Here is a 19,008-nt window from a genome sequence, read left to right on the forward strand (position 1 = left end):
TTACCAGCAGGTGTGTTGAGGCAAGTTGGAGCTGAACTCTGCAGGACACCGACCCTCCAGGACCGAGTTTGGGCAGCCCTGTCCTATAAGTTTACTCTATACTGAATTACAGTATTTGGTTTTCCAGAGGCCATTAAAATCAGTGTACTATGAAAAGGATTGATTGAAAAGATGGGAATTATGAAGTTTTTTATAACAATTTTAGTTGTTAAAATTACACATTAATTTTAAAAAGATAGTTCTCTTTGTACTTACATTGATAATATGTATATACATATGTGTGTATATACAAAATACATATGTACAAAAATATCCTATTTTTAATGATGAAATACTAACATTTTAAATTAAAGCGCTGTTTAGTCTGTAAACATGTCTGTTGTTATGGTTTATTTTTATTTATTTATTTGTTTTTCTTTTTAAGGAACAGACCATGAAGACCACACAGAGGCCAATGACAGTATTTGTGCTGCCCCTAACCAGGTTAGAAATATTATCAATCCCCTGCTGCTACAGTGTTTGTTCTGGGCTGGGCCACCAATTCTTACAAAATGTCTATTTCATTTTTAGTTATGCAAGGTACGGTTAAATGTTCTCCTGATTGTGTTTACTTTGGATAAGAAAAATACCTTTTGGGTCCTGAACTTACCTTCTGTGTCCAACACATATTTCCACCAGGATGTTGCTCCCTCCTTAGTTGACCAACACAAAGGAGGTACAGTAGTGGCTGGGGGATTTGGGGTGACTGGGAGTGAGAGTGATGAGCTCGCAGAAAAAGAAACCCCTGGGCAGCCGTCCCCCCTCGCACCTGCCCAGCCTGGCGCAATAGCCTCTTTATCTGTGCGGGTTGTTGGTGAAAGAGGACCAACTTCAAGCCATGAACCGGCTGAGAGTGATGATGACAGTGAAGGCGGGGATGACAATGATGACGATGAGGAGGAGTGGAACGCCAATGCTCAACGGAGTCGTCGAGCACAGCCTCCAAAAAGCCAACCGGTGAGGGAAAGATCTGGTAGCTCGCAGCAACAGCAGCAGCCGCCCCCCCAACACATACCTTTACTTTCACAGCAGCTCAGACAGCCCACTCCTCCTCCATCCCCTCCTCCTGAACTCTCTTTTCCACTCCCAGACACACCTAAACAGAGCCCACCTAGTCCTGGAGAGCCCCCGTCTAGGCAGCGCATATCTAGTTCTTCGAGCTCTGGTAGTTCAAGTAGTGACAGTCGTAGCAGTAGCCCTGAACCAGCAGGCGACTCCACAGAACGCAGACCAGGCCCACTGACCTTACTGGCACGCAAGATGGCGTCTGAGGGAGCTTTCTCTGGTGCAGGAAAGCGTGATAGGGAGGTAATGGACGGACAGAGAAGCCACCATGAGGGGGTTGTGTCTGCAATTACGCACACAGCTAATGCAGCTTCAGTTTTGTCATACCCTAGTTCAGTGATCTCAAACCAAGGTGTTGGTGTCGTTAGGACAGCGATGGTGGAAGAGAGTGATGGCATGAAGCAGGATGATCTTTTATGGGAGCAAGAAAACAAAAAGAGGGAAAGACAACGAGAACAAGGGAGGCTGAAAGCCCTAGAAAAGGAGAAGGCATTGGAAAAAGAGCGAGCACGAGTTTTGGAGCGGGAAAGACAGGAGCGAGAAGAAGCTCTGAAACGGGAGAGGGCTTTACAGCGAGAAAGGGAAGAGAAAGAAAAGGCCTTACAGCAGGAGAGGGAAGAGAAAGAGAAGCTTGAAAGAGAACAAGCGTTGGAAAGAGAGCGAGTACGATTCGAGAGAGAACAAGCTCTGGAACGAGAGAGGCAAGATAAGGAGAGACTGGAGAGAGAGAGGCAGGAAGCTTTAGAGCGGGAGAGATTGGAGCGAGAGAGGCTGGAGAAAGAAAGACAAGAACGAGAACAAGCCTTAGAGAGAGAGAGACTCGAGAAAGAAAGACAAGAACGAGAACAAGCTCTAGAGAGGGAGAGACTCGAGAAAGAAAGACTTGAGAAAGAAAGACAAGAACGAGAACAAGCTCTAGAGAGGGAGCGATTGGAGAGAGAGCGACTTGAGAAGGAAAGACTAGAAAGAGAACAAGCTCTAGAGAGGGAGAGATTGGAAAGAGAGCGGCTTGAAAAGGAAAGACAAGAACGACAACAAGCTTTAGAGAGGGAGCGATTGGAAAGAGAGCGGCTTGAGAAGGAAAGACAAGAACGAGAACAAGCTTTAGAGAGGGAGAGATTGGAAAGAGAGCAGCTTGAGAAGGAAAGGCAGGAACAAGAGAGGCAGAAAAAAGAACAAGCTCTAGAGAGGGAGAGACTGGAAAGAGAAGCTGCTTTGGAGAAAGAGAGACAAGAAATGGAGAGGGCCAAAGAACAGGAAAGGCTGGAGAAAGAGAGGGCTTTGGAAAGAGAAAGACATGAAAGAGAAGCTGCTTTGGAGAAAGAGAGACAAGAAATGGAGAGGGCCAAAGAACAGGAAAGGCTGGAGAAAGAGAGGGCTTTGGAAAGAGAAAGACATGAAAGAGAAGCTGCTTTGGAGAAAGAGAGACAAGAAATGGAGAGGGCCAAAGAACAGGAAAGGCTGGAGAAAGAGAGGGCTTTGGAAAGAGAAAGACATGAAAGAGAAGCTGCTTTGGAGAAAGAGAGACAAGAAATGGAGAGGGCCAAAGAACAGGAAAGGCTGGAGAAAGAGAGGGCTTTGGAAAGAGAAAGACATGAAAGAGAAGCTGCTCTGGAACGCAAGAGGCAAGAGCGAGAAAGAATTGAGAAAAAGAAAGCTTTGGAAGAAGAACAGTTGCAGAAAGAACAAGCTCTTGAGCTTGAGAGAGAAGCACATAGGAAAGCAGAGGAGGAGCGGGAGCGAGAGCGAGCTTTAGAAAGAGAGAGAGAGGAGCAGGAGAGGGCTTTAAAAGAAGAGCAGCAGAGAGCTTTGGAGGAAAGGGAAAGACTTTTGGAGCAAAAAAGAGTCCAGGAGGAAAAAGAAAAGGCTTCGAAACCTGAAAAAGAGGAGGAACGTGAGAAAGAAAGAGAAAGTCGTCTTCCTCTGTGGAAGCGTGGTCGTGATATCGGTGGTCTCTCCTATCCAACGCCTCATGCTGCTTCTCTGGAAAGTCCAACGGAGAAGCCCGACGAGAGTGAGACTGGTGAACCTCAGAGCACTGGCAAAGATGCTCGATCTACAGAGCCTGTCCTACAGCAGTCACCCATAGCTGCAACAAAACTGTCTCCTCAATCTTCTTCTAAGAAGTCCCGCTTCCTTAGAGATGCCCCTCTGACAACCGCTCTCCCATCCTCTCCGACTTCTGTGCTGAAGAGACCTCGTAGTTTCTCAGATAGCCCGATGCCACAAGCCCCGTCAATTCCATTAACATCTAAGCCTGAGGAAAAAGATGCCGCTCAGGTCCATCAAACATCAGTCTTTGTTTCAGCACCTCATGAGCTTGAGAGCAAAACCCCCAAGGTGTCTGCCCAACAACATGCACAACAAGTGGAAGCGAAGATGGAGACGTCAGAGGATAGTGAGGCAAGCAAAGACACTAAACATAAGACTCTCAGAAGAGTTGAGGATGAGGAGAAATCTCCTTTACCTCCTCCAGAGGAGAAGAAAAGAGGAAGGGAAAGGGAAAAGAAAGAGGTGGAGAAGAAAAAAAGAAAGTCATCATCCTCCAGCGATTCCTCTTCATCCAACTCAGATTCTGGGTCTTCATCCTCCTCACGCTCCTCCAGTTCATCATCATCATCAGAGGAGGAGAAAAGTCATTCCACTTCAGATGGTAGGAAGGTGAGTGGTTCAAAGGTTTCTCATCTTTTCCTTTAGGCTTGCTCGCTCTTGCTCTCTTTAAACACTTTGGAGACATTGTTCATGAGCATTGTAATCAAGTGTCAGAATTCATCTATAATTTTATGCTCCTCAAAAATGGCGTCAGTCGTGAAATAAATGGCAGAAGGACATTAGCATTAGAGAGCTAGCATACAGGAGCATAAACTAAATTAATATTGATTGCCTGAGCTATTAAGATTTTTTTCCTATTTCATGACACCTTTCAAACCTTGGCATTATTTTTCTTGTGTCTCGTTTTCTTCTGCATGTGTAAATTACATCAAACGTTTAGCTTTTTGTTCATTTTGCAAGACCATAAACTTCTGAAACTGAATTCTAAACTGAAGCACTACAATGGTGGGTAAAACATTAAAAGGAATGTTTCAGGTTCTATTATCACAATGCATAAAAACAAATATCCACTTTTAATCTGTGGGTCCAATTTGGGGCGTGGTGCCCCATAGACTTGCATTATAAGCATGAAACTGTCCTTTTTATTCAAATCAAGGAAAGAGTTGATATAGGCTTTCATTTTTATATAATTTCACCAATTGTTTATAATTCACTTTTTTTTTTCTTGAACTGCATACTGTTATACATGCAAAATGCTTTTTTTACATGCCCAAAATTTTAAGCATATCTTAAGTTTACTTTCTATTAGGGCTGCACAATTAATCGAATTTCTAATTGCAATTACAATTATGGATGCCACAATTACGTAATCGTTCAAAGCGGCAATTAATCGTTCAAAGTCCACTTATGTTATTCTGCACGCTTAAGATATGTTTTTTTTCTTTCTACATGTTATCTTAAAGGTTTTTCCATTGTTTTAGTTTTAGTATAATATTATAATACCATTCATATTTTTACTTTTTTTAAAAATATAATTTAAAGAAGAAACCAATCCGATGTATATTTGACATTTGAGGCTTAATACTATAGAAAAGCACTAAAAGTTTTTCAGTTAGAGTGCTTTCAGCTTGTTTATTTTCATATAAAAATACGGCATGCAGTTGCATCAAACAATGGTATAAAAATCATTCAATGTAAATTGTGATAATCGTAATTAATAATCGCAACTGCAATTTCAAAGGAATAATCGACAATTATGATTTTTGTCATAATCATGCAGCCCTATTTTCTATTTTCCTCAGTCTAAAGAGGTCCAGAAAGATTCTTCATCTCAGCCCACGGAAAAAGTTGGTCAAACTGTGGCTGAAAAGCCTCCAACCGCCCAACGCAAAAAACGAGTCTTCACAGAGCAGGAAGAAAAAGACCTGGGCAATGAGGATGTCATCCAAACCAAGGTTAGCAAGCAGCCAAATTTTAAAATCAAAATGAATTTGGTTCTAACACCCTATGTCTAGTCAGAGTAACAATTATCTTGTGCTACTTTGATTGCCATTCGATAGGCTCAGTCTGTGCAAGACACTGGACAAACCTTTTTATATACTCTACTTTTTCTATATATTTTAGAAACCCTGCCTTGAACTACAAGATGAGAAGGAAACGAGGGGAAGAAAGGACGATATTGACGAAGATGACACTAACAAAGACACTACCAGGTCTGTCTACAATCTACTTTGATTATATTTGTACACCAGAAATCATGGGTTGAATGAAAACATTACTAATGCAGTTAAAAGGGGATGGATATCCAAGCAGAGATAAAATATGGTGATTATGAAGTGGGTTAAGATGAAAGAATTTGATTGACAGATTTAAGGTCTTCATGTAAAATTAGTGAAAAGTTTTGGCTGCTTGAGTCCCTGTATAGTCTATTTATTGGACCCAGGAAACAAATTGTATCCTGTCATTTGGAATTATTGTTCTGTACTGCCAAGGACACCAGTTTGAGCTAGTGTACCAGCAATATGCAATAATTAGTTTTTTTAATACAAAAACTAACAGCAATGTTGAAACATCAAAGAACCTGTGTTAATGCTGTCGATGCTACAAATATTTTACTTATATCTTTGCACATTAAACTGAGGTAGGAGAAAGAATTTTACAGTTACATGCATCACGTTTAAATAATCTAAATAGCCATGTGAGGTAATGCAAAATGAGATGGAATTGTAATTGCTGTCATCGCAGTTCTGTATGTTGCCAAAATAGAGGTTATAAATGTATTTTTGGTTGTAAGCTGCTTTGATTGATTTGCATATGGCTGTGTCTGTTCTCCTGCTTCAGATATTAAATGTATGAGACATAATTTTAGCCCTCAGAAACGCCTGCATTTACGGACAAATAAAGAAGGGATGAAACCAGCAAACATACATTCTTTTATTTTATATATTTATTTATCTATCTTGTATAATTTGCGTCGAAACTGAAGATATAATGAAATCAAATGAATCTGGGAATCATTTTGAACAGCTCGATCAAACCGATTCACTTAAAACGAATCGGACTTTCCAATACGATATAACACAACAACACGGCTTAAAGATTCACTGTTTTAAACAGTTACTATTGCGCTACTAACGTAGATAAGTTAGTGGCGTCGCTAGCTTTTTAGTTCCTCCCCAAAACGGCATGTAGCTCGTTTCAAGAGCGTGTTATTGAATTCGTGTGGATTAAGAACAGGCAATCAGTGCGGCTGCCTCTCAGCCGGTGATAATGGGGTCCTGCCGAAGTGAGTCGCGCACCTCTCTTTCTCTCATCTAACATGGATGTACTACGCGTTTGACCAATAACACGGGGCTCAGGGTGGCCCGTTAGCTTTGGGCGAGTGGTGTTCAATGAATTCGCGAAGTCCCGTCCTTTTGTAGTCATTAGACAATCGCTTATAGGTGCTTGATCTCATTGTGCATTATGCTGCTCGACGGGGAGGAAAGAGATTATGCTCGGCGCTACACTCATGTACTCGCATTCCACAATGCGGCGTAACGGTTTTTATCATGTCTCTTTATGTGCTAGTGATGTGTTAGTATCAGGGCGCACGTATTTTGCTTCTTTTGTCGGCCATTTGAACGATCTAAAAGAGAATAAAAACAAACAGTAACGCTTCGCCACGCGTGTCACTCCACTCTGCGGGATGAGCGCTGCATTTAGTCGACATGTAGCCTGGAGCTTTAATTTGGATGTCAATGTGAAACTGCATTCGCAAGGTTATAGATACAGCACAGAATTTTTTTTTTTTTTTTCTGGAACTGTTTTTTGTAAAAGGATACCTGCAATTGTTGCTGGTGTTTGTAGAGATGATTGATCAGTCTCTGTTTTGGAGGTAGTGGATATTGTAGGGATCTGTGTGCATTTCAGGATACACTGTTCGTTGTAAGTTGTCATAAATTGTTATTTTTTTCCCATATGGAGTTGACTGATTCTGGTTGACTAGATTAGTAGTGTTCATTTAAAAGTGTCATTTCAATAGGCTGACCATAGGTCCTATCTTTTCCCTCAGACACGTCCTGGCCAGGATTTCTATAAATTGCCTAAAATATATGGGTTGTTTATAGTCATTATTTATTCACATTCATGTTGTTTCAATCTATATGACTTTTTTTCTTACATGGAAAAGAGGATGAGATGTTAGGCAGAATATTAATCTCAGTCACAAGCACTTTCATTGCATTTTTTTTTTTTTCCATACAATGAAAGTGAATAGAGACTGAGACTCTTATTTTGCCTAATATCAGTTGAGGGCGAGTAAATGATAACTTTATATCCCTGTAAATTCTTTAAAAAAAAAAAACTTGAGGCTTTTACTGTGACTATAGCAAATTGAGACTTATTATTTTTTACATACTCCCCTCTTTTTTCCCCCTTTTCTCTTTGCCCCTGTCTTTATCAGTAGTGAGGTGAAGGAGGCTGTCATGGCGGAGCCTGAGAAGGTTCCAGAGAGCAGTGAGGAGGTAAGAGCACAGAGGAGTGCTGGGCTTACCCAACTCTACCAGTCGCCAGTTATCCCCCACATTAAGGGATAGGTTTTATAAATTGCTGTCTCCTTTCCCCTTTATTTTTCAATACAAATGCATTGTTATTACAGGTACATACAGTCATTACTAATTATGTTCACTTGTACATAAGCTAATTTAGCAGCTCTATGTATAATTTGCCCTTTTTTGTGGTCACAGATGATGTTGTGTGAACCTTTGCTGAAGCTGTCCTAGACAGAAGCAGCAGGGGGCACTCTCTCACTTTGGCTAATGTTTAAAACCCCCTTGATTGCTTTGTTGTAAAGGTGCTCATGCCTCTTCCATTGCCCTTATTGGTACCTGCATACAACTACTACTTCTACTACAGCATCTGTTCCACTGTCTCCAAGCGTCATGGCTTTACCTGATAGGCCCTTGAGTCTGCTCTGCAGTGCAACACACCAGGCAACAATGGCCACGTTTCCTCAATGGCGTTGGCTGGAAGCACCTGTTGATTGGACTGCTAATGAAAGGCTGAGTAATATGGGTGTGACGTTTTGCTGAGTGTCTCATGAGCCTGTGTCAGTTTGGCTCAAGATGGCAGCAAGGGTGGAAATGAGATTGCCAGAAACCGTAAGCAAATAAATGGACATCTTCAGAACTGTTCAGTGTGACTTTTTTGGCTTTAATGGAGACATTTTCCAGCGACTGTCCCAGTTGTTTGCTATATCATGGGACTAGTTTATTTTTTTATCCTGTGGAAAAACCATGATGTGTTGTCTTAACTCCTAAGGACATTTTGAACTCTGATATCATGCACTTTAGCACAACAACTGGATGTGCTGGATTTTACTGCTTTCTCATTTTTCTGTGGACTATAACTGATAGTTTGAAAATGGACTTGATCTGTTTCATTGTTTTGTGGCTGCTTGACTGAAACTGCATCATTCAACCTGAACAGACAGAAACCTTGTGCAGTCTTCCTCGTAACATGGACATCTTCACAAATAAAACCGACTCAGTCTTCTGAAAGGTTTCTCAGCAGTTTGTTTGAAAGACTCCTCCCACGTTCCGATTTCATGCCAATACGATGGACTTCAAAAAAGACACTCAGAGCCTCTCAAACTCCACCCACATTGTTCTACATAAGAGTTCTTCTGCCAGCCTGCTCTCAGATCTCTGCCCAAACTTCCCATCCTTCTTTGATTGGACTGTTGTTGCCTAGATACAGTACATGCAGACGTGCGATTGGGCCATTCCCAACCGAGTGAAGAACATGTGTCAATGGTACCGGGAAATAAGTAGTCATTCTCCATTTTCTACTTTAAATGTTTTGCCTAGACAATACTAATATTTGCCAAGACTCCATGGTAACCCTAAAATGGAACTATTGTCTACTGGATAAAGAGTAGATGTATATTTATACATTAGGCCACTGCAGAGCTAATGTAAAAACAATTCTTTATTTAATTCCTCACTACAGTAACTGCCTCAAAGGATATTTCAACCTGAGGGGCTGCTCAGTGAGATAGATAACTGCAGCAAAGCCTTTTTAAAAAGTATTTTTGTGTAGGAGAGGACAAGACTGCATCTTCAGAGCAGAAATAGATTACATAATAGAAATAGATAACTTCTAAACACATGAAGAACATGCGCACACTGTGTGTGTGTACACACTCTTACTGAAGAGGCGGTCTTTCCTAATAGATTTCCTTTCATATCTGTTTACCCAGTTCCTTGCTGAAGGCTCACTTTCTTTTGGTCTCTATTTGTTATTCAGTTTCATCTCCTTCATACATGCGCACACATTTTTCCACACTCTGAATCTTGTGATTTCTTTCCATATATACGATCTCACCTTTTCCCCGGGCTTGGGTGTGTTTTTTCTCTTTCAGAGCACCACGCCAAAGACCTTCTCGGCCCGAAGGATTTCTCTCGGCAGTGAGTATCTCCACGTTTCCCCTGAAGTGATTAATTTGGAGAGATCATTCACTGTATACACTACTGTTTAAAAGATATAAGGTTGTGTAATAATTTGTTAGACCTGAATTTTCAGCAGCCATTGTTCCAGTCTTCAGTGTCACATGGTATTTCAGAAATCATTTAATAATATGCTGATTTGGTGTTCAAAAACATTTCTTATTATAAATGTTATGCTGCTTAATACTTGTGTCATCAATTTTTTAGAACTCTTTGATGAATAGAAAAGAAAAAAAAAAAGATTTTCTTTTACTGTAACTTTTGAACCATTTAATGCATCCTTGCTGAATAAAAGTATTAATTTCTTCCAATTAAATATTTTTTGCTGACCTGCAAACTTTTGAATATGTTATTTTACAGAGTCTCAATAATACAATGGTGATAAGTATGAAATCCATAAAGCTTTAAAATCAAAGATGTCGACGATGGCCATATGCTATCTTCCCTCAGGCAGCAAACAGTCTCCTGGGGTGGTGAGTTCTGAGGGAGAAGCGGAGGCCGCAAGCAGTGCTGGCGCTGGCAGGAAAAGAAGATGGGGCTCCAGTACAGCTGTCACTGCCAAGAAACCCTCCATCAGTATCACCACAGACTCTTTGAAGGTCAGATAAATAAGAAATAAAAATTAAAGAGATGTCTGTTATTCTAAAAAAATATCCACCTCTTCCTTCATCTGATGAACAGTAACATAATGCATTCTTCATTCTTTACAGTCTTTAATACCAGACATCAAGCCTGCTTTGGGTCAGGAGGCTGTGTTAGACCTGCATCCGGAGGAGATGCATCTCTCTGGGGAGGAGGAAGGAGGAGAGAGGGGCGACCAAGACCTGAAAATTAGGCGAACTGTAACACAGGTGCGTGTTTTTCCTCTACTAGAAGTAAAGATGTGTGTTTGATTATTTGCATATGTTGGAATAATCTTTTGGTAAAATATCTATTGCTCCCCCCCACCACCATCTGAACAGGTTGTGCCCTCTGACACACAAGAGAATGGACAGAAAGAATCTAAAAGAAGTGAACATGAGGATGAGGAAGAAAGAAGTGAAGGGCAGGATAGGCTTAGCCAGGAGGAAAAGATGGAAAGCTCCATTCAGGTTTCCATGGAGACGGAGCCGTCATCCCCTGGGCGAGACGTTGAAATGAAGACAGGTGAGAATTACAAAAGGAAGATTCAATTATAATTTTTTTGTGTGTGTGCGCAGTAGTGTGAAATTTATGGAAGTTTTACATAGAAAAGTCTGACATTGCGTTCCATAGAAGCAGAGTCTGTTTTTAGTCTCCCTTACCCCTTTCTCCTATTTTGTTTCCTGCTTAGTCACTCCCAGTGACACACTGATTCGGCGTTCCATTAGCCAGCAGAAGTCGGGTGTGAGTATCACCATCGATGACCCAGTCCGCACAGCCAAACAACCCTCTCCTCCTCGTGGAAAGCTGTCTAACATTGTCCATGTCTGCAACCTGGTATGTGTGTGTGTGTATGTGTGTGTGCTACATGCATAGGGATTTATTGTCCCAGGTTGAGTGACCGCAGGCTTCTTTTGTATTGTTTTTAAGGTGAGGCCGTTTACGCTGGGGCAGTTGAAGGAGCTGTTGAATCGCACAGGGACTGTAGTGGAGGAAGGTTTCTGGATTGACAAGATTAAATCTCACTGTTACGTCACAGTAAGTCTCCTCCCTGCATCCCTCTGGATCTTTAGTTTTTTGTTTTTGTGAATTTCTTTTTCTTATCCTCTCACTATCTTTGCTTTCCCTCAGTACTCTAGTGCAGAAGAGGCAATGGCCACTCGTACAGCGCTACATGGGGTTAAGTGGCCCCAGAGTAACCCTAAGTTCCTCAGTGTTGATTTCTGCACGCAAGAGGAGGTAAGGATTTAATTTAATTTACTGAGTTTAATGATGAGAACGTATTCGGTTTTCTTTTTTCTTTTTTTTTATGGAAACTAATTCTCCCTCAATCCTGGTACATTCCATCAGTTGGACTTCCACAGGGGTTTGGGTCCAGCAGGCGAAAAACCAACAGAGGAGCCTCGTGGGGCGGTAGCTGCTGGGCCTGGCCGTCCCGTACCCACTCCTCTCCTACCAGAGCGTGATCAGTGGGCAGAACGAGAAAGGGAAATGGAAAGGAGGGAGAGAACACGTGCAGAAAGGGAATGGGACAGAGATAAAGTCAGAGACTTCAGCAAACCTGGAGAGGAGCGGGAAGCTGGGGCCAGAAGATCGCGATCACGAGATCGTGAAAGGCGACGCAAGGAAAGAGGGAAGAGCAAAGAGAGGAAAACCGATAAGAAGGGTGAGGAAAATTTAAGTGTAAAATTCCTCAGTCACCTTTTGTGCAGTAGAGTAATTTGTTGTTGTTGTTGTTATTATTTGTGTACGTTTATTGGTATTTATTTAAGGAGCATTTGGTTGTTAATGTGTATTTATATGTAAATTTTATGTTAATGTATTATATACATTTTTAATTTATTATTTTTTAACTTAAGATGATATTTAAATAGTATATTTTAATTTCATATTTAAATTTTACATATAATATATAAATGTATTATTATTATCATTAATGATGTATTATTTATATTTCACATTTGTATTAATATACAATTAATACAATCCGATTAACTCAATCCGAGCAGCTGAGTCCTTAGCCATCTTCAAGAAACGACTAAAAACACATGTTCCACCTTTATTTGACTCTCTAACTCTAGCACTTTCTATTCTATTTTAATACTACTTTATCTACATTTATCTTTTTTTTTATTTGTGTGTGTGTGTGTGTTTGTGTTTGTATAATACATATATAGTAATATAAATATGTATCATTTAAATATTTAAAATTTATTTTTTTAGCATTAGAAATGCTAACTTTTAGTGATTTAAATTGTTTTGTTTTTAATTAAATTTCTATTTAAATGTTAAAAATAAATATGTATTTTATAAATATATTTAAATCCATTACTATTAGTGAACTTTCTTTGTGTCTTTTTAGAAAAAGGACCAGAGGATCCACCTGCTAAACTGCTGGATGACCTCTTCCGCAAAACCAAAGCGGCTCCGTGCATTTACTGGCTCCCCCTCACTGAGGAGCAGGTATGTGTCTTTGCACGTTTCAGTTACTTATTAGCGGTGTTTGCTAAGGAAAAATGTTTTTAATTTATATGATGTTATGCCAGTGCTCATTACCCATCACACTTTGCATTGCAGGCAGCACAGAGGGCAGCAGCTCGTGCTGAGCGCATGAGGGAAAGAGAGAAGAGGAGGAAAGAGATGGAAGAAGAGGATAAGAAACGTGAGGAGGAGCGGCGAGAGAGGATGAAGACTAGCGGGCCCACCGGAGGGGAAGGTGAGAGAGACCGAGACAGAGGTCGAGAAAGGGAGCGAGAGGGGGATAAACGGAAGGAGGGCTACCGTAGGCCTGGTGTAAACAGTGCAAGCGGGAGCAGGAGGTCACGAAGCCACAGCGACCCTCCACCCAGAGAACGACGACGCTAAGGGAAGTCTGGAACTGTCCACTTTGTGACCCCTGTTCCTGTATGTCCTGTAACAGCTCTATGCCTACCTTCCTGAGGACCAACTCAGACTTTATAAAAACACACACATTCACACACTCTCTGCGTAAAGACACATGGGTGCAATCACACACACTGGGACCACAGTAGTGCTGTGTCTCCATGTAGACTCATCTCGTTGTCTCTTGATTGGACTTTTAAGACCCCTGGTGTTCATTTCTCTGCCACAGTGTTAATGGACTTCCGGTATAAGTGGGTTGGACTGCAAGACACCCTCCAGGTTTGGTGACCTCCTCTTTCTCCTTCAGTGTAGTCAACACAGAACTGAAAGAGTGATGCTCTAAAAGGCTTTGGTGTGATTTAAGTCCTGATCACTACTTTGCATTTTCCTCTTGTTTTCCTCACATTCCTTGTAAGGTTTTTTTTTTTTTGGTGCCCTATTTTCTGTCTCTTTTTCACCACCCTTTTGCTGTTGCCATGGAGAATGGGATGCATATTTAACCTTTTCACATTTGGTTTTAAATTGTTGTTTTTTTTTTATTTTAGCATAAAAGGTGACATTTTGTTTTCTTTAAATTTTTAGTTTACTCCTGTAAGTGCTGAATGTACAAATAATAAAAAGGTTACATCTAAGAACTGAAAACCAGTTCTTTCTCGGTTCTTGTAGGAGATCAACTTTCACTGTCATACTGGAGTTACAGGTTTACGTTGCGTCTGCATCGCACATGATGGTACCCAATGCACGGATTCAGTTGACAATTGCCCCACTTTTATTTTCAAGCTTATTCAGCCACTTTAATTTCTGTTTGTCTGAAATAACTTACAGATTTCATAAACAGATCTATGAATTTTATTTGCTAGGCTTGGTTACATCAGAACAAGTTGGTGATGCTTCTAGTTTTTGACCTGCTATTTTAAATCAATCGTACCTTTGTGCAGTTTTAACACTTCTATTTATTTATACATTTTAATGTAGTTATTTGTTAATGTATTTTAGTCAAAAATGAAGTGGGGAAACTCACCTTTTACCATTTTACTGTTTCTGTCTAGAAGTCTAGATTCGTTCACGACTGTTCAACCATATAATGGTTGTATTTAGTATTACAATTTAGTAACTTTTTACAATGTTGTTTAGCATTATTGCATTAGGTATAAACTTACAATTATTATTTTATACTTCTATGAACGTCGATTGTTAATTTAAAAAGTTGTTCATCGCCAAGTCATTGTAATACATTTAGTGTTAATTTATACAAAAGTTGATGTATTGGTATATTTAGAAATTAACATTAACCTAGATTTATACTACGAACTATATTTATTTATACTTTTTATACTCTAGTTTGAGGCCAGTAATATTTTGTTTTTGAAAGAAGTCTCTTATACTCACCAAGGCTGCATTTTATTTGGTCAAAAAATAAAATAAAACGGTAATGTTGTGAAATATTAAAATTTGATAACTGACTTATAATTTAATATATTTTAAAATGTAATTTATTCCCATAATGGCAAAACTATATTTTCAATCACATCATCCTTCAGAAGCCAATCTAATATGCAGATTTGCTGGTCAAGAAAGATTTATCATCAGTTGAAAACATTTCTGCTGCTTAATATTTTTGTGGATTTTTTTTTTTTTTTGCTGGTATCCTTTATTAGGAAATTTCAAAATAATATATAGAAATGTATTGTAAAAATGTAAGTGTTTGCAGTTACTTTTGATCAATTTAATGCATCCTTGCTGAATAAGTTTTTTTTTTTTAAAGAATTTATACTGACCCCAAACCTTTTAACTGTAAAGTAAATACCAATACAGTTAACAAAATGAATTTTATTGTAAAGATTTACCATTTGATTTTTTTTTCTACTGCCTGGCAGGAGTCTAAAGCAGTATTGTTCACATGCCACAAGGAGGCAGACTTTCCACAAATCTTTATTTACAAGTCACATGCTTCTGTCTCTCAGACTGCCCTTTTAGTCGGGATGAAGGTTAAAAAAGCAGCTCCTTTATCTCATTCAATTTTAAGCAACAAAACCTTACTAATATCTTTTCTGCAGATCTGTATAGGCAGATTGTGTTCCACACACTGTTCCATGTGCAGCTCATGATTGGTTGTGTGAAGAGGAAGGTTATTTGTAACAGTTCCAGACTCATTATCTCTGAAACCTATTGTTGGCTGGTTACGTAATGCACATGAGAAGGTAAATATAATGCCTCAGAAAATGTTCACACCCTGTCTGCGTCTCAACTCCCACCCTTCTATTTTTACAGCATTACTAGCTGTTAAGGGCCCTCTTCCTCACTCCACTGCTTTTTCTACCTTCTCTCTCTCCTTTTCTCTCTCTTGCCTCGTTCCCTCCATCCCCATGCTTGGTCTTTGACGTCCTTCCTGTCGAGCTCAGCATAGGTCCTCTGTAATTAGTGCCCTGGTGGCTGAGTGGAGCATTTTTCCGGCCTGATGCAACACGCTCTGCATAGGGCAGCTGAACTGGGTCGACCCTACTGTGCCCACACACAGCCCAACCCAGCACCGCTTCTGTGACCCACAGTTCCTTCTCAGAAGCTCGGACACTAGATTCTATCAGAGGAAGGACTCGACTCTGTTGCAGTTCTTGATGAAAAAAAGAGTTCATTTTTGCAGTGAGCTCATGTGTGTGTGTTTGTGTGTGTCAGACAGATCGGAGACTCTGGGATTAGGCAGCACTTGTTGCATCATTCTTTTCAGAAGAGAGTCTGTCACTTTTTTGTCCAAAATAAAAGTTCTTCAGAAGTTGGTTTGTTTATCATTGCAGCCAATGTATGGTAATTCACAAACCACATATAAAGGGCACATGGGAACATATCTTCAAAGAATATTCCAGGTTCATCTGTGGCATACAGTCTATTACCACAGAATTACTTTGGCTTGTCTCTCACTTTATAAAAACAAGCAAAAAAAATTGTGTTTACAGTAGTGTTTACAATGGAGGTCAGTGGAACTGGGATAAATGCTACAGTACTTTTTAGAGTATATCCTCAACACTTACACGTCTTTAACATGTGACTAGTATGATCAAATCAATAAGTAACTTTAAAAAAAAAAAAACATTGCTGCCTAGACATCCATAGAAACATGTTAATGTCAATGAATGCATTTTTTTAAGCTGAGGAACGTTTTCTCTCTTTTTTCATATGACAACATTTAAAAACCCCATCTATCAAGCTCCAAGGACTGTATTCACTAATAGTCTTCCCGTCCATTGACGTTCACAAATCTCATAAGATTCTGAGTTTGTTGTAACTCAATGTAGCACATCCCCCTCCCACTAAGAAGTCACTGTATGGACAAAAGGAGCATTGACTTCCAAAATAACAGCATACAGAATGACAGAATTGTCATTTTTGGGTGAACTATCCCTTTAACTTCATATGAACCTGAAAAAATCCTTTAAGGGATACAGGGAGAACTACAACTGTGTCTTTTATCTTAAAGGGGTCATATGATGCGATTTCAATTTTTCCTTTCTCTTTGGAGTGTTACAAGCTCTTGGTGCATAAAGAAGATCTGTAAAGTTGCAAAGACTAAAGTCTCAAATCCAAAGAGATATTCTTTATAAAAGTTAAGAGTCAGCCACACCTACCTAAAACGGCTCGTTCTAACACACCCCACATGTCTACGTCACGATGTGAGAAGATTTGCATAACGCCGCCCAAACGTTCACGCAAAGAAAGAAGGCGTAACTTATTCTCGCTGTAGTATTGTTGTTACCGCCGATGAATGAGCAGTGTAAACAGATTTTAAGCAATCTTCAGCAGCCGCCCCTTCCCACCACACTGCCTTTTGTGTCCAGCAGTTGGAGAAACTAACCACAAGTCTCCTTTTTCAAAGCCCCCCTCTGATGTGGCATCTCAGAACTCTTTCTAACCCCCTTTCTTTCACTCGCTACCCCCAAAGCCGCTTGGTTCAAGCTGTAAAAACTTGAATTCTTCATGCAGAATTTCTGCTTATGACACAAAAGCTGGAAACCACTGCTTTTCAGACATTTTACGAACACATTCAGAAAGATGTAAACTTTCGTGCATTTGTGCACCATGTTCCGTTTCCTTGGCTTTGAGTTAGACTTTGATGACATGGATTTATATATGAGAACCATATGTGGTTTAGTGATGGAGGAGGGGCGAAGGAATCTAACGCAACTCAACTTGATGAGAACTGAGGGAGTACTGAGGAGAAAAAAGGAAATATTAAAGACAGACAAGGAGGGGAACATATACCTCATGCTTCTGATGTGGCAGTCTGGTCATTAAAGTTGTAGCGAATCAGCTCATGGGGAAATATGAATAATTAATCATAACTAGTTATAATTAATTATAAATATTTAGATCCGCTGTAGATATTTACTTGACCTCTCAGGGTCAACTGTCTGTCAATTCTAAGAACGTTAATTTCCTGGTTAAGGGAAATTACTTTCTTACTGTCCTGAGCTGAAGCAGGGGGGTTTCCTGGAGGATGTGACTGGGTCAGAGTGAGGGTAGCTGGGTTTGGTGCAGTAGGCAGGGGGAGGGTAAAAAGACTGATTCAGCAGCCCTTGGTGGGGAGTCTTTTCCTGCCCACTTTGGAAGTGTTTACCTTTTAAACAAGGAGGAAAAGAACCAACACTATGAGTTTAGAGATGTTGATTGTTTTACTTCCTATAACCTGTTTTCCCCCCACAATCTCTTGTCTGGAACAACAGGGGAAAAAAATCCTGCTCAGCTCACACCACACCCTAAGTGTTTCCATAGCTCAACATGTTAATGCAGGTGCCTCTTTTCTTTTATGTGCATTTCTAGCACACTCAGCATTACCCATCTAGATTTATTCTGTACCGGCATGTAACAAAATGCAAACTCTCATGCCAAAATGTATAATGTTTCCAGAACATATGTGAAGTGTTTGTATTGTCACTGATGAGGTAGTTGGAATATTATGTTCCAGTAAAAATAGGGCAAAAAGTATAAAAAAATGTAAATGTTTTAAAATAATATTTTAAAATGTAATTTTAATTTTCCTGTGATGGCAAAGCTGAATTTTCAGCAGCCATTACTTTAGTCTTCAGTGTCACATGATCCTTCAGATTTCATTCTAATATGCTGATTTGGTGCTCAAGAAACATATCATATTATCAATTTTGAAAGTAGTTGTGCTGCTTAATATTTTTGAGACATTCTTTTGTTCAGGGTTTGGACAGATAGTTGAGAAGAACAACACTTATTTTTTTATTTACATATTTTTATTTTATTTTATTTATAAATATTTTTACTGTCACTTTTGATCAATTTAATTTGTCCTTGCTGAATAAAAGTATTAATTTCTTTCAAAATAAAAATAAATCTTACTGCCCCTAAACTTTTGGTGCTGTACATATTGAAGTGTATTTATAGAGATGAGATTGCCCAATTTCATTGTTGTTATTGTATGTAGGTGTTAGAAAGTCCATTAGAACAGAATATGACTTCTGATTCGCTGTTTTATGGCTTGATGAAAAAACCCATATGTATCCTTTTGACTTTGCATTATTGATGTTAATTTTCATACCGTACATGCTGTGGAAAGCATGTGTTTGCACTGAGGTGCATCATGTTCACATGTCTCATGTTCATTCCACATAGACATTTTTTTTCTTTATTTTTCTTTTCTTTACATTTCCCCATTAACAGATCCTTTAAAAATTGAAAACATTCACAGGAGCCATCTACCTTATAAATACATGATTAGTCTTCACTAGCTAACTCCCCAAAATGGTTAGCAAAATGGCTAAAAATAAGTTGCGCTAATCGTTGAAGTGATGGTCCAGGTTTGATTTTGTGCATTCTGTCTGTTTAACCTCTAATGAAAAAA

At 39.6% G+C, this 19,008-nt stretch overlaps 1 protein-coding gene across 3 annotated transcripts in view; it reads left to right on the forward strand.

The window, feature by feature from the left end:
• The window catches only part of acin1a (apoptotic chromatin condensation inducer 1a), a 15,945-nt gene extending 2,380 nt beyond the window's left edge, over positions 1-13,565 (forward strand). Inside the window, exons 4-19 of one of the 3 annotated variants that reach the window (XM_016510023.1) lie at positions 425-483; positions 679-2,599; positions 2,699-3,765; positions 4,959-5,111; positions 5,281-5,369; positions 7,601-7,661; positions 9,560-9,605; positions 10,095-10,243; positions 10,355-10,495; positions 10,607-10,790; positions 10,957-11,102; positions 11,196-11,303; positions 11,397-11,504; positions 11,616-11,931; positions 12,628-12,728; positions 12,843-13,565. In XM_016510023.1, the coding sequence (XP_016365509.1) occupies positions 425-483; positions 679-2,599; positions 2,699-3,765; positions 4,959-5,111; positions 5,281-5,369; positions 7,601-7,661; positions 9,560-9,605; positions 10,095-10,243; positions 10,355-10,495; positions 10,607-10,790; positions 10,957-11,102; positions 11,196-11,303; positions 11,397-11,504; positions 11,616-11,931; positions 12,628-12,728; positions 12,843-13,130 (4,937 nt within the window). In that variant the 3' untranslated portion in view covers positions 13,131-13,565. Of the gene's footprint in view, positions 1-424; positions 484-678; positions 3,766-4,958; positions 5,112-5,280; positions 5,370-7,600; positions 7,662-9,559; positions 9,606-10,094; positions 10,244-10,354; positions 10,496-10,606; positions 10,791-10,956; positions 11,103-11,195; positions 11,304-11,396; positions 11,505-11,615; positions 11,932-12,627; positions 12,729-12,842 lie in introns of all 3 variants that reach the window. The other 2 variants (XM_016510024.1, XM_016510022.1) reach the window with 2 other exon arrangements.
• Positions 13,566-19,008: the final 5,443 nt, after the last annotated feature.

This window comes from Sinocyclocheilus rhinocerous, unplaced genomic scaffold (assembly GCF_001515625.1).
Source record: "Sinocyclocheilus rhinocerous isolate Xijiao unplaced genomic scaffold, SAMN03320098_v1.1 scaffold444, whole genome shotgun sequence".
NCBI lineage: Eukaryota > Metazoa > Chordata > Actinopteri > Cypriniformes > Cyprinidae > Sinocyclocheilus > Sinocyclocheilus rhinocerous.